Genomic DNA, 18,984 nt, shown 5'->3' on the forward strand with positions numbered 1-18,984 from the left:
GCATTAGCCTATTATTTCCAATAATACTGGCACTTCTGGAACTCCGTCTGACAGGAACCGGTTTTGCAGTGCAGGTTTCATCGCAGATACCTAGTAATTCCACAAGAGACAAACAATCGCATCAAACAAATAACCTAAAATGATGTGGAACCAGATTTTTCCAGTTTTGCGGTGCTCATGTTCCATCTTTACAGATGGTGTTATGATTCATACGAGGTGTACTAAAAACTACAGCTTTTATAAATGATGCCGGAATCAGCATCATAAAACTACATTATGTGTCAGAACATTATTTGTTAGCATTTGAATAGTATTGTTACGGTTACTTTTTGTTATATCATACTGCTAATCCATATTGGAAGTGCTAGAATAAAATAAAATAATACAATAAAATATATTGATATCTGACTGATTCATCATTGCCAAATAAATGCTGGTTCCACATAAACAGTGCCACTGTGGACAAATTACAGCCTTGTGGCTTTTACTTTATTGACATACATCTTGGCTTATTTTTATTGAAGTGAATATGATTCTGTTTTGATAGTTCACTATTATAGGGGTCAGGAGAAAAAAGTTTACAGGAAAACAGTGTAAAAATGTATATATAATTAAATATATTAATTTAATTTAAATTAGTCAGTCAATCAATCAGTAGCTAGAACATGTAGGTACAGCAGTAGGGAGGATAAATATTTTTTAATGTAGCCTATATTTAATTTGTCACAGCAAAACTGCGTTTTTAGGCTATACATGAAAATACATAAACTCTTCAAAAAAGCGATGCCATAGAAGAAACATTTCTGGTTCCTCAAAGAACCATTCAGTCAAAGGTTCTTTAAAGAACCATCTTTTTATAATCTGAAGAACCTTCTTTCACCACAAAGAACCTTTTGTGAAACATCTTCAGATGTTAAAGGTTCTTTATGGAACCATTTAGACAAAAAGGTTCTTCTGTGGCATCATGAAGCACCTTTATTTTTAAGAGTGCACCTGGATGCACAGGGATAATCATATTTGGGGGTCTGTGGAATCTAAACGATTGAAAACCTTACCTCTAGCAGACTAATTGATAGTGTTTTAACCTTTGATAACGGCAGGTTATGACAAATTTACATAAATAATGGCGAGGGAAAAGCGCATCACGGTTCCGTCCTTTTGGCCAATTATGTGCACGAGTTAGAGCACGTGTGCAATCATGCACAGACCAGTGATTTCAGACTCTCTGCATGTTTTTAAAGACTTGTATGTTAACCACACAACATGACATTAATTTATAAGGAAATACGACTATTTCCGCAATCAATTATTCGAGGAAAACACGCGCGTTTCCGTAAAACCTTTTGTAGGCAGTATGGATTAAACATATCGTGACGTTTGGTCATAATAAAAACGTGTTATTAAAAAAAAACGCCTATTAATGTCGGACCGCCTGCACATTGGAGAGCGGTGCGCTCGAGATGAAGGATTGCGAATTAGCTACTCCTACTATGGCCACGGCTTGGCTTGTGAATATTAATTAGATTACGTAACTGGACGCTGTAGCAAGGTAACCATGCAACGTCAGCGTGTCGATTAATATTAATAAATCAAGCGTTCGCCATAGTAGGAATCGTTCATTTTGCCTGAGCAGGGTTGCACCCCGTTACGCGTCACACGCGCCTTCGTTACAGGGTGAAGATACAGGCAATGTCACACAGCCCTCATCATCATCACGACTAAAAATTCACCGTATCTTATATACATTTATTCCTGACATCATTTGGAAAAATAATAACCGAATCACACTGGTAAGTGATTGTTTCTTGCAAAATAATTAGTGTTTTGGAGCTCATTTATAATTAGCGTGCATATACATAAAGGATTTAAGACGCTCGTGCATGTTTTAAATATACCACATTTATGTTTGAGAGAGTGTTTTAATGTTAAATGCTCAATTTTTTGATTTTATATTTGAGGCATCAGATTCATTCATTTGGAAAACAACGTGTGCTCATCAGTGATGGATGCAAACGTAATCTTCATCAAAAATACATCTTTCTAATTATAACACCCAACGTAAATTATATGAAATCTGTTTTTAAGGCAACCTTTTCTCATGCATCATTAAAATAATTTTTTTCGGCGAGCATATATATATTTTATTTTTTCGAATAAAATTCGCTGTATTTTGCATTCAGAACATTGTAGCCTATTATTACTTATTTCCTGTATGCATATTAATCTTTATTTGCCATGGGTTAAAGCATCGATTAAAAGAGTAGTTGATCAAAGCCATATTCCCACAGAGACATACGGCACCTTAAGCCTCGCCCCTTCACCTAATATCAGAATCAGACTGATTGGGCTTAACATTTTCCCCACTGGCTGATTTTGGGCTGCTATCGGGTTTCATATTTGCTAAAATTGATAAACCACCAGAAATATAAATGAAAATGGGATTTGTACCGCGTTATATCTTGAAGCATCAAAATGACCTTGCAGCATACATGAAGAATGGAAACCTGCTACATGTGTGAATCTCCTCGATGATTTATTCCATTGCTGACTGCATTCAGTCTCGTCACGACAGCAAGTGTCATTTGGTTTGACTGAATTCACAGTGATGCTCTATGTGCATCTCCATGTGTCTGTATCACTGCTGCTTTTTCGGTGAAATAACGTCCAACCATTGCATGCAAATAGTGATAATTGTGCTTTTTATCTCTATCATTCTTAGAGAGGAATATGCAAAGCTGTATGTTGTTAGTAGCCTACTGTTAGAATGCAGAGATTTCTGATGGTATTACAGTGTTGATAGTAGCCTTTATGTAGACCTTAATGTTGGTAGTATTGCTATATATGCATATACACATGCATTTGTTTTGTTTTTTATCTCATAGTATCCTTAGTAGTATGTAGAGATTTATGTTAGTATGTGAAGCTGTATATTTGATAGTAGTAGCCTATGCAGCTTTATGTTGGTAGTTGAGAGAGAGAAAATAAATAATGTCATATGCAAATGTCTGAAAGTTAGATGTGCAATGACTCCGGTCATTGGTAGCAAGAGCTACTGTGTTTACATACTTTGATCCGATCTGTTTGAAAGTGTCCAAACCCTGTCTAGGACTATTTCTCCTATAATGTGAATTGATTTGCAGGCTGTTTGTGGTACGCAGCATCTGGTGTCTCCGTCAGTGGTGGTGCTGCTCAGGATTGCAGTTGTTCCTCAATCATTGTGTGCTCTGTGCGCTACAGTGCTCTTTTCAGAGTAACCTTGGTAGGAATCCTCAGAGGAGGGATGTGGCAAAGGAGGATAGGGTCAGAAACAGGGTTTAACGGCAGGAGTGTTTATCATTGATGTGTGCGGGTGCTGATGTCTTATCAGACTAGGCCGTCGTTCAGAACTCATTCATTCAGGGATCTGGAATAGGATTATCACTTGAGTTTGATGCAGTACATTTCCACGTCCATGCCACATTTGGATCAAATATTTTATATAAACTCACATTTTTAGTACAGTATCGCACTTTAGCAATTGAAGGAATAGTTTTCCCCAAAATTAGAATTTGCTGAAAATGTCCTCACCCTCAGACCATCCAAGATGTAGATGAGTTTGTTTCTTTATCAGAACAGATTGTGAGAAATTTAGCATTACATCACTTGCTCACCGATGAATGGGTGCCGTCAGAATGAGAGTCCAAACAGCTGATAAAATGTAATCCACACCACTCCAGTCCATCAATTAACATCTTGTGCAGCAAAACGCTGCATGTTCAGGAAACAAATCCGTTATTAAGGGGTGTTCATTTTAAACTGTCACTTCTGGCCAAAATACGAGTCCATAATAACGCTTCCTCCAGTAATAAAGTCCATCCACTGTCCTCTCACATCAAAATCCACTGTCATACTTGTTTAGAACTGGTTTGGCTTGTAAACAGTGCTTGATCTGTGCATATTTGTCTCCTGATTCAGACGAGTCAACTTTTTCACTAAGAAATATTATGAATAAGGGACTCATCATGTTTTAGCTGGAAGCAACGCTTTGAAAAAAATTCATTTTAGGTTTGGTAAATTTCTCCAAATCGTTTTCAATGAAGAAACAAACTCGTCTACGCCTTGTACGGCCTGAGGCTGACTACATTTTCAGCATAGTTTAATTTTTGGGTGAACGTTTTTTGTTTGATGTAATATTTCCATGCCTCCAGGTGCTGCACTGACCTCTAATATGAAAAACTGCCAATTTATTAAGAAATATTCCAGGAGTTTTTTTCCCCTTTCTCTAATTAAAATATTTCAAATAAAAAGTTTTTTGGGGATTATTTCTTGGTATAATTGGTGATTAGTTTATAGTTTTCCCTGTGTCTTTCCCCACTTTCCATCTGTTAGTCTTTTGTAAAATCACTTGAACAAAAGTTCAAAATAAACTTGCATAACAGCAATGATCCAGGTCAAAGCCTGAGTAAATGTTCAGAGTGAAATCAGAGGCATGCAGATTTTCAGAGTGAAGTTGAAGGTAGCTAAATTGAAGCAGAATCTCCAAAGACGTAGAGGTGGAGTCATGTATAAATATGATTCCCTTTCCCTTGTGTTTGAACAAAAACGTATACGTTATTCTCCCAGCATGTGTTTATCAAGAGAAATTGATAAAGACTCGTTGAAGTGTAACAAATAACAGCGATGTGTGATTTATTTCAAATTTTTTTCAAGGTTCCATCCAAATGTCCTCAGTTTTGCAAGGATGCGAATGGAGGGTGTGAAGTTTCTTTGGAACTGCAGTATGCTTAGTTTTATACTGCATGAGTCCGCATACGCTAATCTCTCACCCATTAATCCATGCGGTAAAATATGAGCTCTTATAGCGGGACCTCTCATTTCCCCTGGACTTATATACACCTCACACAGAATGAGCCATGACTGTTCTTTTGTCATTTAAACCTGTTGAGTTACGCGTCCCACTGTTATGTAAGTCAGAGTCAGAATTTAAAGTCATTTGTAACCCATTTTCTGTATATTTCTGAGTGAAACAGGATATTTATCAAGAAGAAATGGACTGAAGCTTGGCTTTATCAGCTTTGAATTGAGTGAATTGTGAAAAGTGGATAGATCTAGATCGTTGGCTGTCTGTTATCATTGTGACATCAGCGGAGAAATATAATTTGTTTCAGAGGAAATTCTTACATTTGGATGACATTAAATTATATATTTTTTCCCCTCAGCAATTACACAGGACATTTTTTTGTGTAGTTCTTTTGAATCCATTTTCACTTAGAAATGACTGGTAAATAATAATAAAAAGAAATGTACTGAATTAAACTAAAATCTGCAGTATAGTATTTTCTAGAAAAACCTACTACAGTAATATTTGTTTGTTTTTTTACAACCTCAAAGTAATTCACAATAAGATCAGGAATAGTAAGAAAGTAAAGTGGGATGATTTTTAATTCATATTGACAGCGATCAATGATTTTTTTCTAAGTTTTCAAATACTTTTATTTTATGAATAATGAAATATTGTCTCATTTCTGTAGAATCATGCTCAATAAGATGAGGAACATATTAAGAAAGCAAATAAGGTCCATTTTCATTTCATGTTGACTTTAAGGATGATGATTACTCTAAAAATGATCTTTGCAGAATGTCACATTTCAGTGTTAATTCACATTTGCACTATAGCAACAATATGATTTGTTTTTTATTAAACGTTGCATTGACAACACCCGTCCAAATGTGGCTCAGTCCTGTTTGCGCTGGAATATTTTGGGCTAAAATGGAGGCAGGGCAGAGGATGCTGGTGGTGCTGATGTAGCAGAGGGCAGGAGTGACTGTGGCCATGGTGACAGCAGCACACACTGAGAGATTTGTTCCAGGGCTAACGTGACTCACAGCGGCTCTGTCCTTTCCTGAGAGACCGCTGTGGAGATGCTTCTAACCATCCGCTAACATCCTCCTCTCCTCCCTCTATTCCACCGTGCTCATTCCCAGATGCTGTCACTCTCGCGCGTTGATATACGCCAGATGCATTGAGCTTTGGCCTTGTTAGCAATCATTTATCTTCCTAAGCATGTGCCAGAAAAACATAGTGGCTTTAAAATTGTGTTCAAATTATTACTTTTTGTAAGATTAGACTTCAACAAATAAAGAGATAATGTACAGCGGAGGGTGGAGCATAACAACATTAAAACAGCTTTCCTTTAAATTTGAACACTAAGTATTAAATAATATATGCTATTTAATTATTAAATATAATTGTTTAACGTTAGAGTGCTGTAATACATCAATTGTTAAACTACAATCTGTGAAAGTACTAAATTATATAATTGAATAACATTATTACTAATTATATTAATTGTTGTAGTTATTTTAATAATAGTTATTTAGACGTTATAATTAGTATTTATTTATTTTGTTGTTGTTGAAAGACGTGCTCACCTGCTGCCTTTATTTGATCAAAAATACAGTAAAACAATAATATTGCGAAACATGATTTAAATTTAAAATAACTTTTTTATTGAATTAAAGATTTTGTAATTCAATAAAATAAAAATAATTTTCAAGATTTTTTTTTAATGAATAGAAAGTTTATATAGAAAGAGCAACAATTATTTTAAATAGAAATCCTTCGTAAGAGTACAAATGTCTTTACTGTCACCTTTGATCAATTTAATGCATCCTAAATTGAAGTCTTACTGACCGCAAACTTTTGAATGGTATAGTTTTAAATGATTAATTATCATGAGATCCTTAAAAGTGGTCCTAAATTACAGCTCAAATGTGTAATTCTTTGCCATTACAAAAATACTGCTGGTTTTTAAACACTCTCCCTTTTTTCATTGGTTGAACAAACAGATAGTCCCTCCCCAAACTCAAGCCATTGGCTGAATTACACCCTCATTATGTCCTGAACAGGTTTGAGATAAAACTTGTTTGTATCAGGCTTTACTACTTCATCTCATTGTAGTTGCTGTTATGTTGTGGAGGTTGGTATACTCATGTTTATCCTATGGGAAGCCCCTGGGCTGTGTGTGTGTGTGTGTGTGTGTGTGTGTATGACCACCATACACATATTCCATCTGTCTGGTGAATAATGGATAGCTTTATTTAAAATTTTGTTCAGATAATCGTTCACAATGTGAAAAATGGCTTCAATACCCCGGTAAGACAAGTGACTCGGCATGTATTGTTCCTGAAGGGCACACTATTAAGGCTGAAATTGCTTTTCAAAATATTTAAATGAATAATTAATTATCACATTAAGTGTATTAATAGGGTTTTTATATGGGATGACAATTTATATAATGCCTTGTATGTAAATTACAGACTTAAAATGACTAACAACAAGTATCGGTTCATAGCATTGCTACTGTAGGAATAGTAATGTGTGCATTAATTTTTGAAAGTTTGAAAGAAACAAATCCATCATTAAGGGTTTTTTAACTTTAAACCGTTGCTTCTAGCCAAATCCATATCCATAATAACATAATAACGTTTCCTCCAGTGAAAAGTCCATCTCCTGTTGTCCTCTCACATCAAAACTGACCAACATATTAGTTTTCGCTTGCCGTGTTTTATCTTTGCATATATTTCTCTCCTGATTCACTAGTGGAATCAATATTATGAATCGGACTTACATTTTTACCTGCATGGAAGCAACAATTTAACATTAAAAATGTTCAAATGGAATGGTGTTGATTACTTGTGGATCATTGTGATGTTTTTTTATCAGCTGTATTCTGACGGCACCCATTCACTGACTGATGCAACGCTATTTCTCCAAATCTCTTCCCATGAAGAAACAAACTCAGACTCAGTGCAATGAGCTTAAATGTTTTTTGCCTTGTGTGTGTTTGCATTGCTGTCATTAGTCATGATGAGGCTCTGGCAGGGAGCACAGGCTCCTCCTCTCTCTCGCTGCAGCTCTGTTGCTGAGCAGGTCTCCTCGCTCATTGCCAACCTTCGACCGCTGGCATTTAACTGGCTCTGCCAAAGTGACCCTTCAAAGCAACACATGGTCGCTAAATGCCCTTCATTAGAACAAGGACTGTGCAGTAGAGATATATGAGTAATGTTCAGACTCATATCAACAGTTGATTTCATGACTTTGACATGATTCTGTTGCTTGGCTACACTCTTAAAAATAAAAGTTCCAAAAGAGGGTTTTTGCAATGAACCATTCTGGGTTCCACGAAGAACCTTTCAGTGAACAGTTCTTAAAAGAACAATTTTTTTTTTTCATTTTAACAATCATACATTTTTCCATTTATAAAGAACCTATAGGTTCCATGGATGTTTAAGGTTCTTCATGGAACCACGAATGCCAATGAAGAACCTTTACACAAAACTATCGGATCAGTTTGTACGTTTTCAATGTATGATTTTTTTATTGGTGATTTTAGCTATTGAATCATATTTATAATCAACATTTTGCTATATTGGATGTTTTACTAAGATCTTCATAGGGCATTATGGGAATCAATTCTCTGTGAAAGATGCATGAAATGCTGCTTTAGAATTCGATCAAATTAAGGTATTTTAGAAGGCAGCAAAATCATTTCCTCTAAATGCTAAACGGGCATCTGCTTGCGTATTTTTGCTGAGAGGAACATGCCGTGGGTTGATGAATTATGGGAATGTAGTCATGGGTGCAGATGATCCTTAATGTGACTATTTATTTGCATGTTTTTGGTTAAAAAAAAGAGAGATCCAGCCTTTATGCTGGGACAAGCCCTGTTTAATGTCAAAATTCTGTCAAAGCCATTTGATGTGACCCAGCAAACCAACCATCAGTGCTCTGATCCTAAACATCTGTGTGAGGGATTTTCATTGACATTAGCTACTTGATGGAATTATTGTAACATGATATCAGATCAGCAGAAAACACACCCAAACAAGATGACTTTATAATCCCTGGTGGTGTTTCCCCAGACAAACAGATTATTGACTGGACAGTGATCAACACAACTTGAGAAAATCACTATACAAATAGTGCAGAATATAATCTGGTTTATATGAAGGTAATCTGAAACCAGATTTAGTAAATTTGCTTTCACCGATAAAACAAATTGCATTATGTGATGTAGGTTAAGTAAAAGGATTTTATAAAAAAGACTATGGAAATGTATATTGAGGGCAGAGGGAAAATTGGAAAAAAATCACAGATGAAAACAATATTCCTAAAAAAGCATTAATTTGACATGTTTTGTTTACAGAAATTAAGAAAATGAAGAAACTGATTTACTAAAATGACTTAAATTCACTTCTAAGTTCACTTAATTGTTGTATTTTTTATAAGAAAACTAATATGATTTCCATTTTTAAAAGTGGGAGTTATATACAGTATGTTAAAATATTTAAAATAATAAATAAATTGTTTACCAAAAATTGAAAATGCTGTCATTTACAATTACAGTGTTTATTTTGGCAAACACCGAGGTTCCTCAGTGCAGTCCCGTGTGCCTCCTCACACTCAAGCTGATGTGCTGCTTTGCTGTCGTCTCTGGTTGAGTGATGATCTACACTCCCGCTGGCGTCGACTCGGCTTCAAAAACTGAATTACATAATTGGGTCTTTCATCACTGGTGAACAAGAGGCGAAGCCGTTGCCCACCCCTATATCAGAGTTAATTCACAATCAGCTTGATCCTAAAGAGATGTTAAGAATAAAGATGAGGAACAAAGATCTTTTACTGATATGTTACAACCTTTCAAGAAATTTCAAGTTAAGAACTACAACATTACCCATGGTTCAAAGCCCATTTTACTTTTATTATCTAACAAGTACAACAAGCTGTTCAGTGAGAAATAAAAAGTCAGGTTAAAATCATGAACAATGGGTTAACTAAATAAATCTATTTAATAATAAATGTATTTATTTTTACTATTTTTCAGAGGTTTGGGGTCAGTAGGATTTATTTATTTTTTGCTCACCAAGGCTGCATTTATTTGATTCAAGATGCAGTGAATACATGAATATTATGAAATGTTATTGTAATTTAAAATAATTGTCTTGTATTTGAATATATTTTCAAATGTAATATTTTTCCTGGTGCAAAGCTGAATTTACTCCAGTCTTCAGTGTCACATGATCCTCCGGAAATCATTCTAATATGCTGATTTGATGCTCAAGAAACATTTACTGTATTATTATAATCAACTTTAAAAGAAATTCAGTCATGCTGCTTCATAATTGTGCATCCTAAATAATTAAATTATATTAAATAACTAATATAACTAAATATTTATATTAAATATTATAGGCTTTCCTGTAGCTCAAATAGTAGAGCATGACGCTAGCAACGCCAAGGTCATGGGTTCGATTCCCAGGGAAAGCAAGAGCTGATAAAATGTAAAAACTAACTTGAATGCAATGTAAGTCGCTTTGGATAAAAGCGTCTGCTAAATGCATAAATGTAATTAAAAACTGTTTCTGCCACCAAATAACTCAATTGCGAGTTTACAAATCTGATTTTTTTTTTTTTCTCAGAACTGCATGATATACACTTGCAATTGTAAGAAAATGTTACTCAGAATTGGACATTATAACTTGTAATTGCAAATTTGTATCTCACATTTCTGAGAAAAAAAGTTAGAATTGTGAGATAAAAAGTCAAAATCTTTTACAACCTTTTATCTTTTTTTTTAATTCCATTGCAGAAACAAGCTTCTTTAATATACAGTGTATATATATAAATAAAAGAAACATATAAAAGGCAAGTATTTTTGCAGTGTTCCATCCTCTTGATTCATAACAGATCTACAGGAAATCTAATTTATTACTGTATTTAAGAAGGGCACTGTCTTTCTTGTCTGTTTTACTCCAGTTTCGATCTAGTCCTAAATCACATCTAACAGGCCTGTAATCTCATATTGCATTAGGGCAGTGTATCAGCGAGTAGATTTGACAGCTCTGCGCTAGGCTTTGCTTCACAGAGCTTTTAGGCCCTGTTCTGTAGCGCTGACATGTGTTCCTGTACCAGTCTAATTGAAACGCAAGTGTTCCAGCAAGAGAAAGGCTGTTGTTGCACACACACCGCTGCTCCTGCACACCACTATTGCTGTAAAGCTATCTTGTGGTTTCAGAAGACTTAACTGTTGGGTTGAAACTGAAATAAGTTGTGTTGACTGATTTGATGGTACTTCTCGGAGGTTGGCAACCACATTTACAAAGTACTTTCATTGTATGGAATTTCAATTAATAATACATAAAACGTAATGTAAAGATAAATAGAAATATAAAATAATATAAAACATAAAATAAAATAATAATAATATAAAACAAATAAATAAATAAAATCAAAGCTAATACTAACAAAAACTATAATATACTAATTTTTTTGTTCCACTTAATGATATGAAATTGAGTAAATGACAGTATTATTTATATACTATTATAGTTTTTGTTAGTATTAGCTTTGATTTTATTTATTTTTTATTTTATATTATTATTTTATTTCTATTTATCTTTACATTACATTTCAGGGTTTTTTGTTATGTGCTTTTGTCATTTTTTATTGTTTATTATTATTACTATTTATGTTTACTACTTAGGTTTTAGTTGTAGTTTTATTTAATAATATTTAATAAATTAAGTGTTTCAACTTTAACTTATTTCAGTTAGTTACCAAAGCAACATTTATTTTTATTATAAATATTTTAGCAGTTTTAGTTAATGATAATAACCCTGGTAAATAATGTCAAAATTAAATTTTGAGTGAACTGTACCATTTAATGCAGTAACCAAAAGATTTGACCAAACTCAGAATGTTTTTAACGTGATAGTTGAAGAAGAAGAAAATATTTTGAATGGGTCCAATGTTGTGTGGACCCCACCAATTTTCAAGGATAAAATATCTAAATAAATAATGAAGTAAATAATATAAATAATGAATAATAAAATAAAAAACAGTTAAACCAAAACACAAGACTTAAATCAAAAAATATCCTTTGTGTTCCACAGAAGAAAGGTTTGGAATGACTTAATGATGGGTGAGTAAATGATGAGCAAGTTAAAGCATTGTTCGTTTTTGTGTATTTTGAATGAAATCCGCAGTGCTGATGATGTATTTTCATCATGTGTCAGTACTGTATTGATTAAAAACTTGCATGGATTTGTCTATAACAAACACTGTCTAATCAGCCCTGAAATCAGTCAGTATTAAAAATGATTTTCACAATGGCAGCGCAGGCCTCTATTGGCAGACGCGTGCTCATGCGGAGAGAGCATGCAGGGATTGTACGAGAGAGAATGAAACGACCACAGAGGACAGCATAAGGCAGATCCATGCCTGCTGCCGCCAACTGGGCCATTTCTCCCTTGGACCAGTCGCATCCGCTGATGAGCTCATAGCGCCCCAGATTCCCCTTTACAGACATTTATAGCTTTACAACCATCGCAGTGTTTACTTGGAGTAATAAGAGAAGCACTTCAATTTGTTTTATTGGCTCTCCAGTCCACATGGCTGGTCTGTTTCCGTGTATTCACTTATCAGTGCCATGATAATGTAATAGGACTTGGACCGAGGTGTTGAGAAGAGCAGTGCTGACAGGTCTCCCAGATTCACTGAGAAGGCCGAATGTCTGGCCGGCTCATTATCTTCACAGACACGGGGTGATGTGAAGCTGAGCGGTGGCTGCCTGACTGATGAGCTCTATTCAGAGGAATAAGAACTGACAAATTAGACAAGAATGAAACAGAATGTGACTTGTTTACATTGGAGTTTTTATGAATGGGAATCATTATTTAACTTTGTATACATGTATGTACATCTACGTACTGTATATATCGAAAAGATGTGCGTTTATATATTTATTGATAGCTATATAAATAGAGAGATATATTATATTATATTTATTATATTATTGAGTTGAACATGATAAAAAGTAATGACGTCTGATTTACTATTTCAGGATCCTCTGAAGGATTTAGTGAGTCAAACATTTCATCACCATCTCTGGTTTTTGTTTCATAACCCTAAATCTCATCCCTTTCAGGTTTGTTCAGTGAAGGATTTCTGCACAGATCTTTATCAGTGCTGTAGAGCTCCTAAGTGCCCCTGAGATATTATTAATGTGGCTCAATTATGTATATTAGATGATTAATGCAATAACTGGATCCAGACCAATTTCAACAGATTGTACGAGGCAACACAGACTGATTGTTTTATGAATTTCCCTCGGGAACAATTTAATCGCCCTTTTTTCAGGGAGGCTCAATTGGTTCCTTAAAGTGCTTTCCTCCAGAATGTAAACTGGATGAAACAAGGTCACCTATTTACATGCTGTCAGCATTATCCATGTAGTCATTTGTAATTGTGCTCTTAGCTTACAAGAATTTTAATTCTATGTGTATTACTTTCTTGCTGTTATTACAAAGCTGATTAATGATAATCAAGTTAATTCAGGTAATATCACTGCTTGGAAATCCTGCTGAACAGCCAAGTTCGGTGTAATATCTGGTTTTACATGATTTCTATATGGTCTCTAAGCATGTCATTTAGCAGATTTAAGCTGGTATAGATGGTTTCTATTAGCTAGAATAGCAGAAGACTATCTTTCTAGCTGATTATATCATATATTTAATATTGTGGGGAAAACACATTGATATGAACAGGTAAACTGTGCACAAAACAAAAAGTCATAGTTCAAGAATTCAAATGTGTTTTGCAAGTCCATATGAAAAATGATGGTTGATTGGCTATAGCAGCTGATGGACCTGTTTTTGAGAATGTACAGACTACCCTGTATGATTCAGTAAAGAGCTAATCTTAGAAAAAAACTTTTTATTTATACTTTGTACATTTTTAAGTATTTTTTATCTTCTTAAAATATTTTTGATAAAAATATTTTATTTTATGTTATATAACATAATTTATAACATATAATTTATAATAACAAGGCACCTTATGTGACGTATGATTAAATTGTAAATTGATGTGTTAATGTTGTAAAGTATTTGCTTTAATGCCTCAGTTTTTCATCTTGAGTAACAGCATGTGTTCTTGTATATTTTCAGACTGCGGTGCAGAGCTCTGCGCTCTAGAAGCTGCTGTCCAAGGTCCTGAACTTCTTCAGCCCAGCTTCACTCTACTACATGCTAACAGGCAGCTCCTGACATCCAGTTCCAGCACTCTTTACATCACGCACAACTTTGAACCATGGAGGAGGGTTACAGAGACCGTACGGCCTTCATTAAAGGTGCTAAGGACATTGCCAAAGTGGTCAAAAAGCAAGCAGGTAAAAAGGTGGGCCGCCATGTGGACAGGATGAGCGACGAGTACACCAAACGCTCTTATGCCCGCTTCGAAGAGGAAGACGATGATGATGATTACCCCGTGCAGGCCCAGGACGGCAGCTACTACCGCAGCAACAGCAGGGCCAATGACGACGAAGGGGCTCACAGCGACTCCACAGAGGGCCACGATGAGGACGATGAGATCTACGAGGGCGAGTACCAGGGCATCCCCAGAAATGACTCCGTTGAGAAGGCCGACAGACAGGTGGACGGAGTGGGACAGTCTCAGTTCCGGGACATGACGCAGTACGAGGGGGAGAGGAGGAAGGACCAGGAGGAGTTGGCCCAGCAGTACGAGACCATCCTCCAGGAGTGTGGCCACGGCCGCTTCCAGTGGACCCTGTACTTTGTCCTGGGTCTGGCCCTCATGGCTGACGGCGTGGAGATCTTCGTGGTGGGCTTCGTACTGCCCAGTGCTGAGAAAGACATGTGTTTGTCTGAGCCCAACAAAGGGATGCTGGGTAAGTCGAGAACAGCTTAATAGCTTTTATCTGTGGTTTCTGTTATAAAGTGCTTTAATGCACAATCTGCCCATCCACCTTTACCCGCCATTGTATCAGGAAGTGGTTTTCTCATTAATTTTTCCCTTTAAGGGGTTTAAAAAAATCTTTGTTAAAGAGTTACAAGTCATGAATCAAACCAGCCAGTTACAAGGTGAATAGAAACACTACAAAAATTAAGTTGATGTACATTTTTTTTTTTAAATTAGACAAAAAGACAAAGCTGTGTTCTTAACACATTTAAACAGAGAAAGATCACTATATTATGATTATTGTTGGCTCTTTGACAAATTGCTTGTATTTGTCCTCTTTTGTAAGTCTGATAAATTCATGAAGGTAAAGTAGTGCACTCTAAGAAAGTATGTGAAATACGTATGTGAATGACATAACTGAAATAAAAACATTGGAGAAATATAAAAAATATGTTATATATATATATATATATATATATATATATATATATGTATATAGAGAGAGAGAGACTTTTATTTAATTTTTTTGGAAAATGTGTAGGATTGAAAAAAATGTATTACAAATAAATGTAATGAAACTGGATAATAAAGAATTAGTTTACTCAAAAATGAACAAATTTTCAACCCTGTATGATTATCTTTTTTCTTTGAAACACAAAATGAAATGTTAGGCCGAATGTCCAAATTATATTTTACATGTTAATGATATTTCATGGCCCTTTTTTTGGAAATGCATTATGGAGAACAGAACCTCAGATATTCTGCCTAAGATCATCTTTTATGTTGCACTTTTGCATGTAAAATTGGAAAAAGTACATAATGTTATTTTTCATTTTTGAAAATCAATAATACCACTGATATTCACATTTAGATCCTTTGCAACATCTTAAACCAGACTAAGCTGGTTATCTGGTCTAAAAAGTGCCTAAAACTCCTGTGACCAAGCAGGAAAACCAACTAAGACCAGCAAGCCATATTAGGCTAATGTAAATTTTGTTTTGTTTTTTCAGCAGAAATGTATCAGATCTCTGTCCAGTGGTCACGGAAAAATGGCTTTCTGTAACATATAAACAAAATATATCTTAAGGCCAGTTTCCACTGTCATCTTGTACCCATTTCACCATCTGTCAGTCCATCCAGCAAGGACACACAATTCTCCATCTTGGTCGAACCCAACGCAGCATTGACGCAGTTTGAGCTATAATTAACTGACAGTAGACATGCTGAACAGCACAGTGTGCTTTCATGGCTTGTTCTGTCTCCTTGTGGTCTGTGATACAATATTCTAGTAGTCCTTTTGCATGGATGGAGTCCTTGAATATCATGTTACATGTCCAAAAAACATTATATACAGTGGGGGCAAATAAGTATTTGATACACTGTCGATTTTTCAAGTTTTCCCAGTTACAAAGAATGGAGAGATCTGCCATTTTCATCGTAGGTACACCTCAACTGTGAGAGACAGACTATAAAAAATACAGAAAATCACATTGAATGATTTTTGAATAATTAATTTCTATTTTATTGCCTGAAATAAGTATTTGATACAATAGAAAAATATAACTTTAATATTTGGTACAGAAACCTTTGTTTACAATTACAGAGGTCAGATGTTTCCTGTAGTTCTTGACCAGGTTTGCACACACTGCAGCAGGGATTTTGGTCCACTCCTCCATACAGGTCTTCTCCAGATCTTTCAGGTTTTGGGGCTGTCGCTGGGCAACACGTAGTTTCAGCTCCCTCCATAGATTTTCTATTGGGTTCAGGTCTGGAGACTGGCTAGGCCACTCCAGGACCTTGAAATGCTCCTTATGGAGCCACTCCTTAGTTGCCTTTGCTGTGTTTGGGGGTCATTGTCATGCTGGAAGACCCAGCCACGACCCATCTTCAATGCTCTTACTGAGGGAAGGAGGTTGTTGCCCAAAATCTTGCGATACATGGCCCCATCCATCCTCCCCTCAATACGGTGCAGTCGTCCTGTCCCCTTTGCAGAAAAGCACCCCCAAAGCATGATGTTTCCACCCCCATGCTTCATGGTTGGGATGGTGTATTTGGGATTGTACTCATCCTCCTTCTTCCTCCAAACACGGTGAGTGGAGTTTATACCAAAAAGTTATATTTTGGTCTCATCTGACCACATGACCTTCTCCCATGCCTCCTCTGGATCATCCAGATGGTCTTTGGCAAACTTCAGACGGGCCTGGACATGCGCTGGCTTGAGCAGGGGGACCTTGTGCGCGCTGCAGGATTTTAATCCATGGCGGTGTAGTGTGTTACTAATGTAACCCTTGAAACTGTGGTCCCAGCTCTCTTCAGGTCATTGACCAGATCCTCCCGTGTAGTTCTAGGCTGATCCCTCACCTTTCTCAGGATCACTGATACTCCACGAGGCGAGATCTTGCATGGAGCCCCAGTCCGAGGGAGATTGACAGTCATCTTGAATTTCTTCCATTTTCTAATAATTGCACCAACAGTTGTTGCCTTCTCACCAAGCTGTTTGCCTATTGTCCTGTAGCCCATCCCAGCCTTATGCAGGTCTACAATTTTGTCCCTAGTGTCCTTAGACAGCTCTTTGGTCAAACAGGTGCAATTAATACAGGTAATGAGTGGAGGATATGAGGGCTTCTTAAAGACAAACTAACAGGTCTGTGAGAGCCAGAATTCTTGCTGGTTGGTAGGTGATCAAATACTTATTTCATGCAATAAAATGGAAGTTAATTATTTAAAAATCATACAATGTGATTTTCTGGAGTTTTTTTTATATTCTGTCTCTCACGGTTGAGGTGTACCTACGATGAAAATTACAGATCTCTCCATTCCTTGTAAGTGGGAAAACTTGAAAAATCGGCAGTGTATCAAATACTTATTTGCCCCCACTGTATTATCCACAGACATTTTGGTAGCTTTAACTGCTCTACTCATGCATGCACGCAGGTGTTGCTGCTCTTAAACCATATCCATTGTTTCTTTATATTAGTTATTTGATTATTGATCTTTTAAGTGATTATTGGGACATTACTTATGTGTTTTCTTGGTCGTAATTTTCACACCTTGGGTTATAATGTGAGCTTGTGTGCTCATGTCAGTGCTTGTTCATTGATATATTCACTCAGCATGGGTCTCAGCTGAGCGTGTGTATGTGAGTGCCATTGGGGAGCAGGGCCCTTGATCTCTCCCCTGTTACAAAACAGCCCTGACTCATGCAGGAGTGCCGAGTGCATCTCTGCTGGGTCTTAGTGCTGAAACGTTTCCATACACACTTAGCTGCAGCTCTGCAGCAGAAATGCTTCAGCCTCTGTCACATGACACTCTCCAATCAAATCCAACCGCGTGGATGTGTGGGATGAAATGGCCCGAGGAGCATTTGCTTCTGCTCACTACGGCCAGCAGTCAACCTGCGTGTTTCTCTACTGATGGCTTTTAATGCAATGAATGAGGCCTAAATGAGAAGAAACTGTGTTTTTTGTGTGTGTGTGCAATATGAAAATAAGATGGATACAACACTATTATTATTTGGCACTGAAAGTAAATCGCCTCATTAAATGTTATGACAAATCAGGCGTCATGGAGATTTTATGGTTTGATGGATTAGTTTGGATGGATGGATGGATGGATGGATGCTACAGTGGCTCACAGATAGTAGATGTAGATGGATATAAAGACAAATAGATAGACAGATGTTAGAACGATAGACATAACGACAGATCGACAGATCAATAGATAGATAGATAGACAGACAGATGGATAGAAAAGTAGATGTTAGAAGAGAATGACAGAACGATAGATAGATAGATAGATAGATAGATAGAGGGGCACATGGATGGATGCAGCTGTTATGTCAGATTTCCTCTTCTGTTCTGCACAAATGCAGAGTGTTTTCTGTTTCTGTCTCACCAGAACACCGGGTGCCAAACGGCACATTAGTCCGGGTGAAACAGAAGAACAGAATACACAAACCTGCCACAGTCCATTGCGCTCCCCTCATCTGTGACGCATAGACACACTAGCAGAAAGGAAAAACTGCCTCTATAAATAGTCTCCCGGCCCCTCCCCCGTTTTCTCTCTCTTTTTCCCTCACTTCCTCAACCCTGGAGCCTGTGTGCTTTCCTGTCACTGTGCTGGAGAATCACAGCCTCCTCTCTCGCCCTTCCCCCTCTGCTCTCTCTCTCTGAGGAGGAAGAGGAGGCAGAGGTCAACTGTCTCCAGGCTCTTGCCCCGCCCCTCTCCTGCATCTCTGAGACCCC

General features: G+C 36.6%; 1 protein-coding gene across 1 annotated transcript in view; it reads left to right on the forward strand.

Moving 5' to 3' along the window:
* Positions 1-1,627: 1,627 nt before the first annotated feature.
* Positions 1,628-18,984, forward strand: part of LOC306878172 (synaptic vesicle glycoprotein 2A-like) — a 39,039-nt gene continuing 21,682 nt past the window's right edge. The window contains exons 1-2 of the mRNA XM_079430351.1: positions 1,628-1,790; positions 13,990-14,729. Coding sequence (XP_079286477.1) covers positions 14,132-14,729 — 598 coding nt within the window. The 5' untranslated portion in view covers positions 1,628-1,790; positions 13,990-14,131. The remainder of the gene's footprint in view (positions 1,791-13,989; positions 14,730-18,984) is intronic.

The sequence above is a fragment of the Barbus barbus genome (genome assembly GCF_936440315.1).
Source record: "Barbus barbus genome assembly, chromosome: 12".
In the NCBI taxonomy this organism is placed as follows: Eukaryota; Metazoa; Chordata; class Actinopteri; order Cypriniformes; family Cyprinidae; genus Barbus; species Barbus barbus.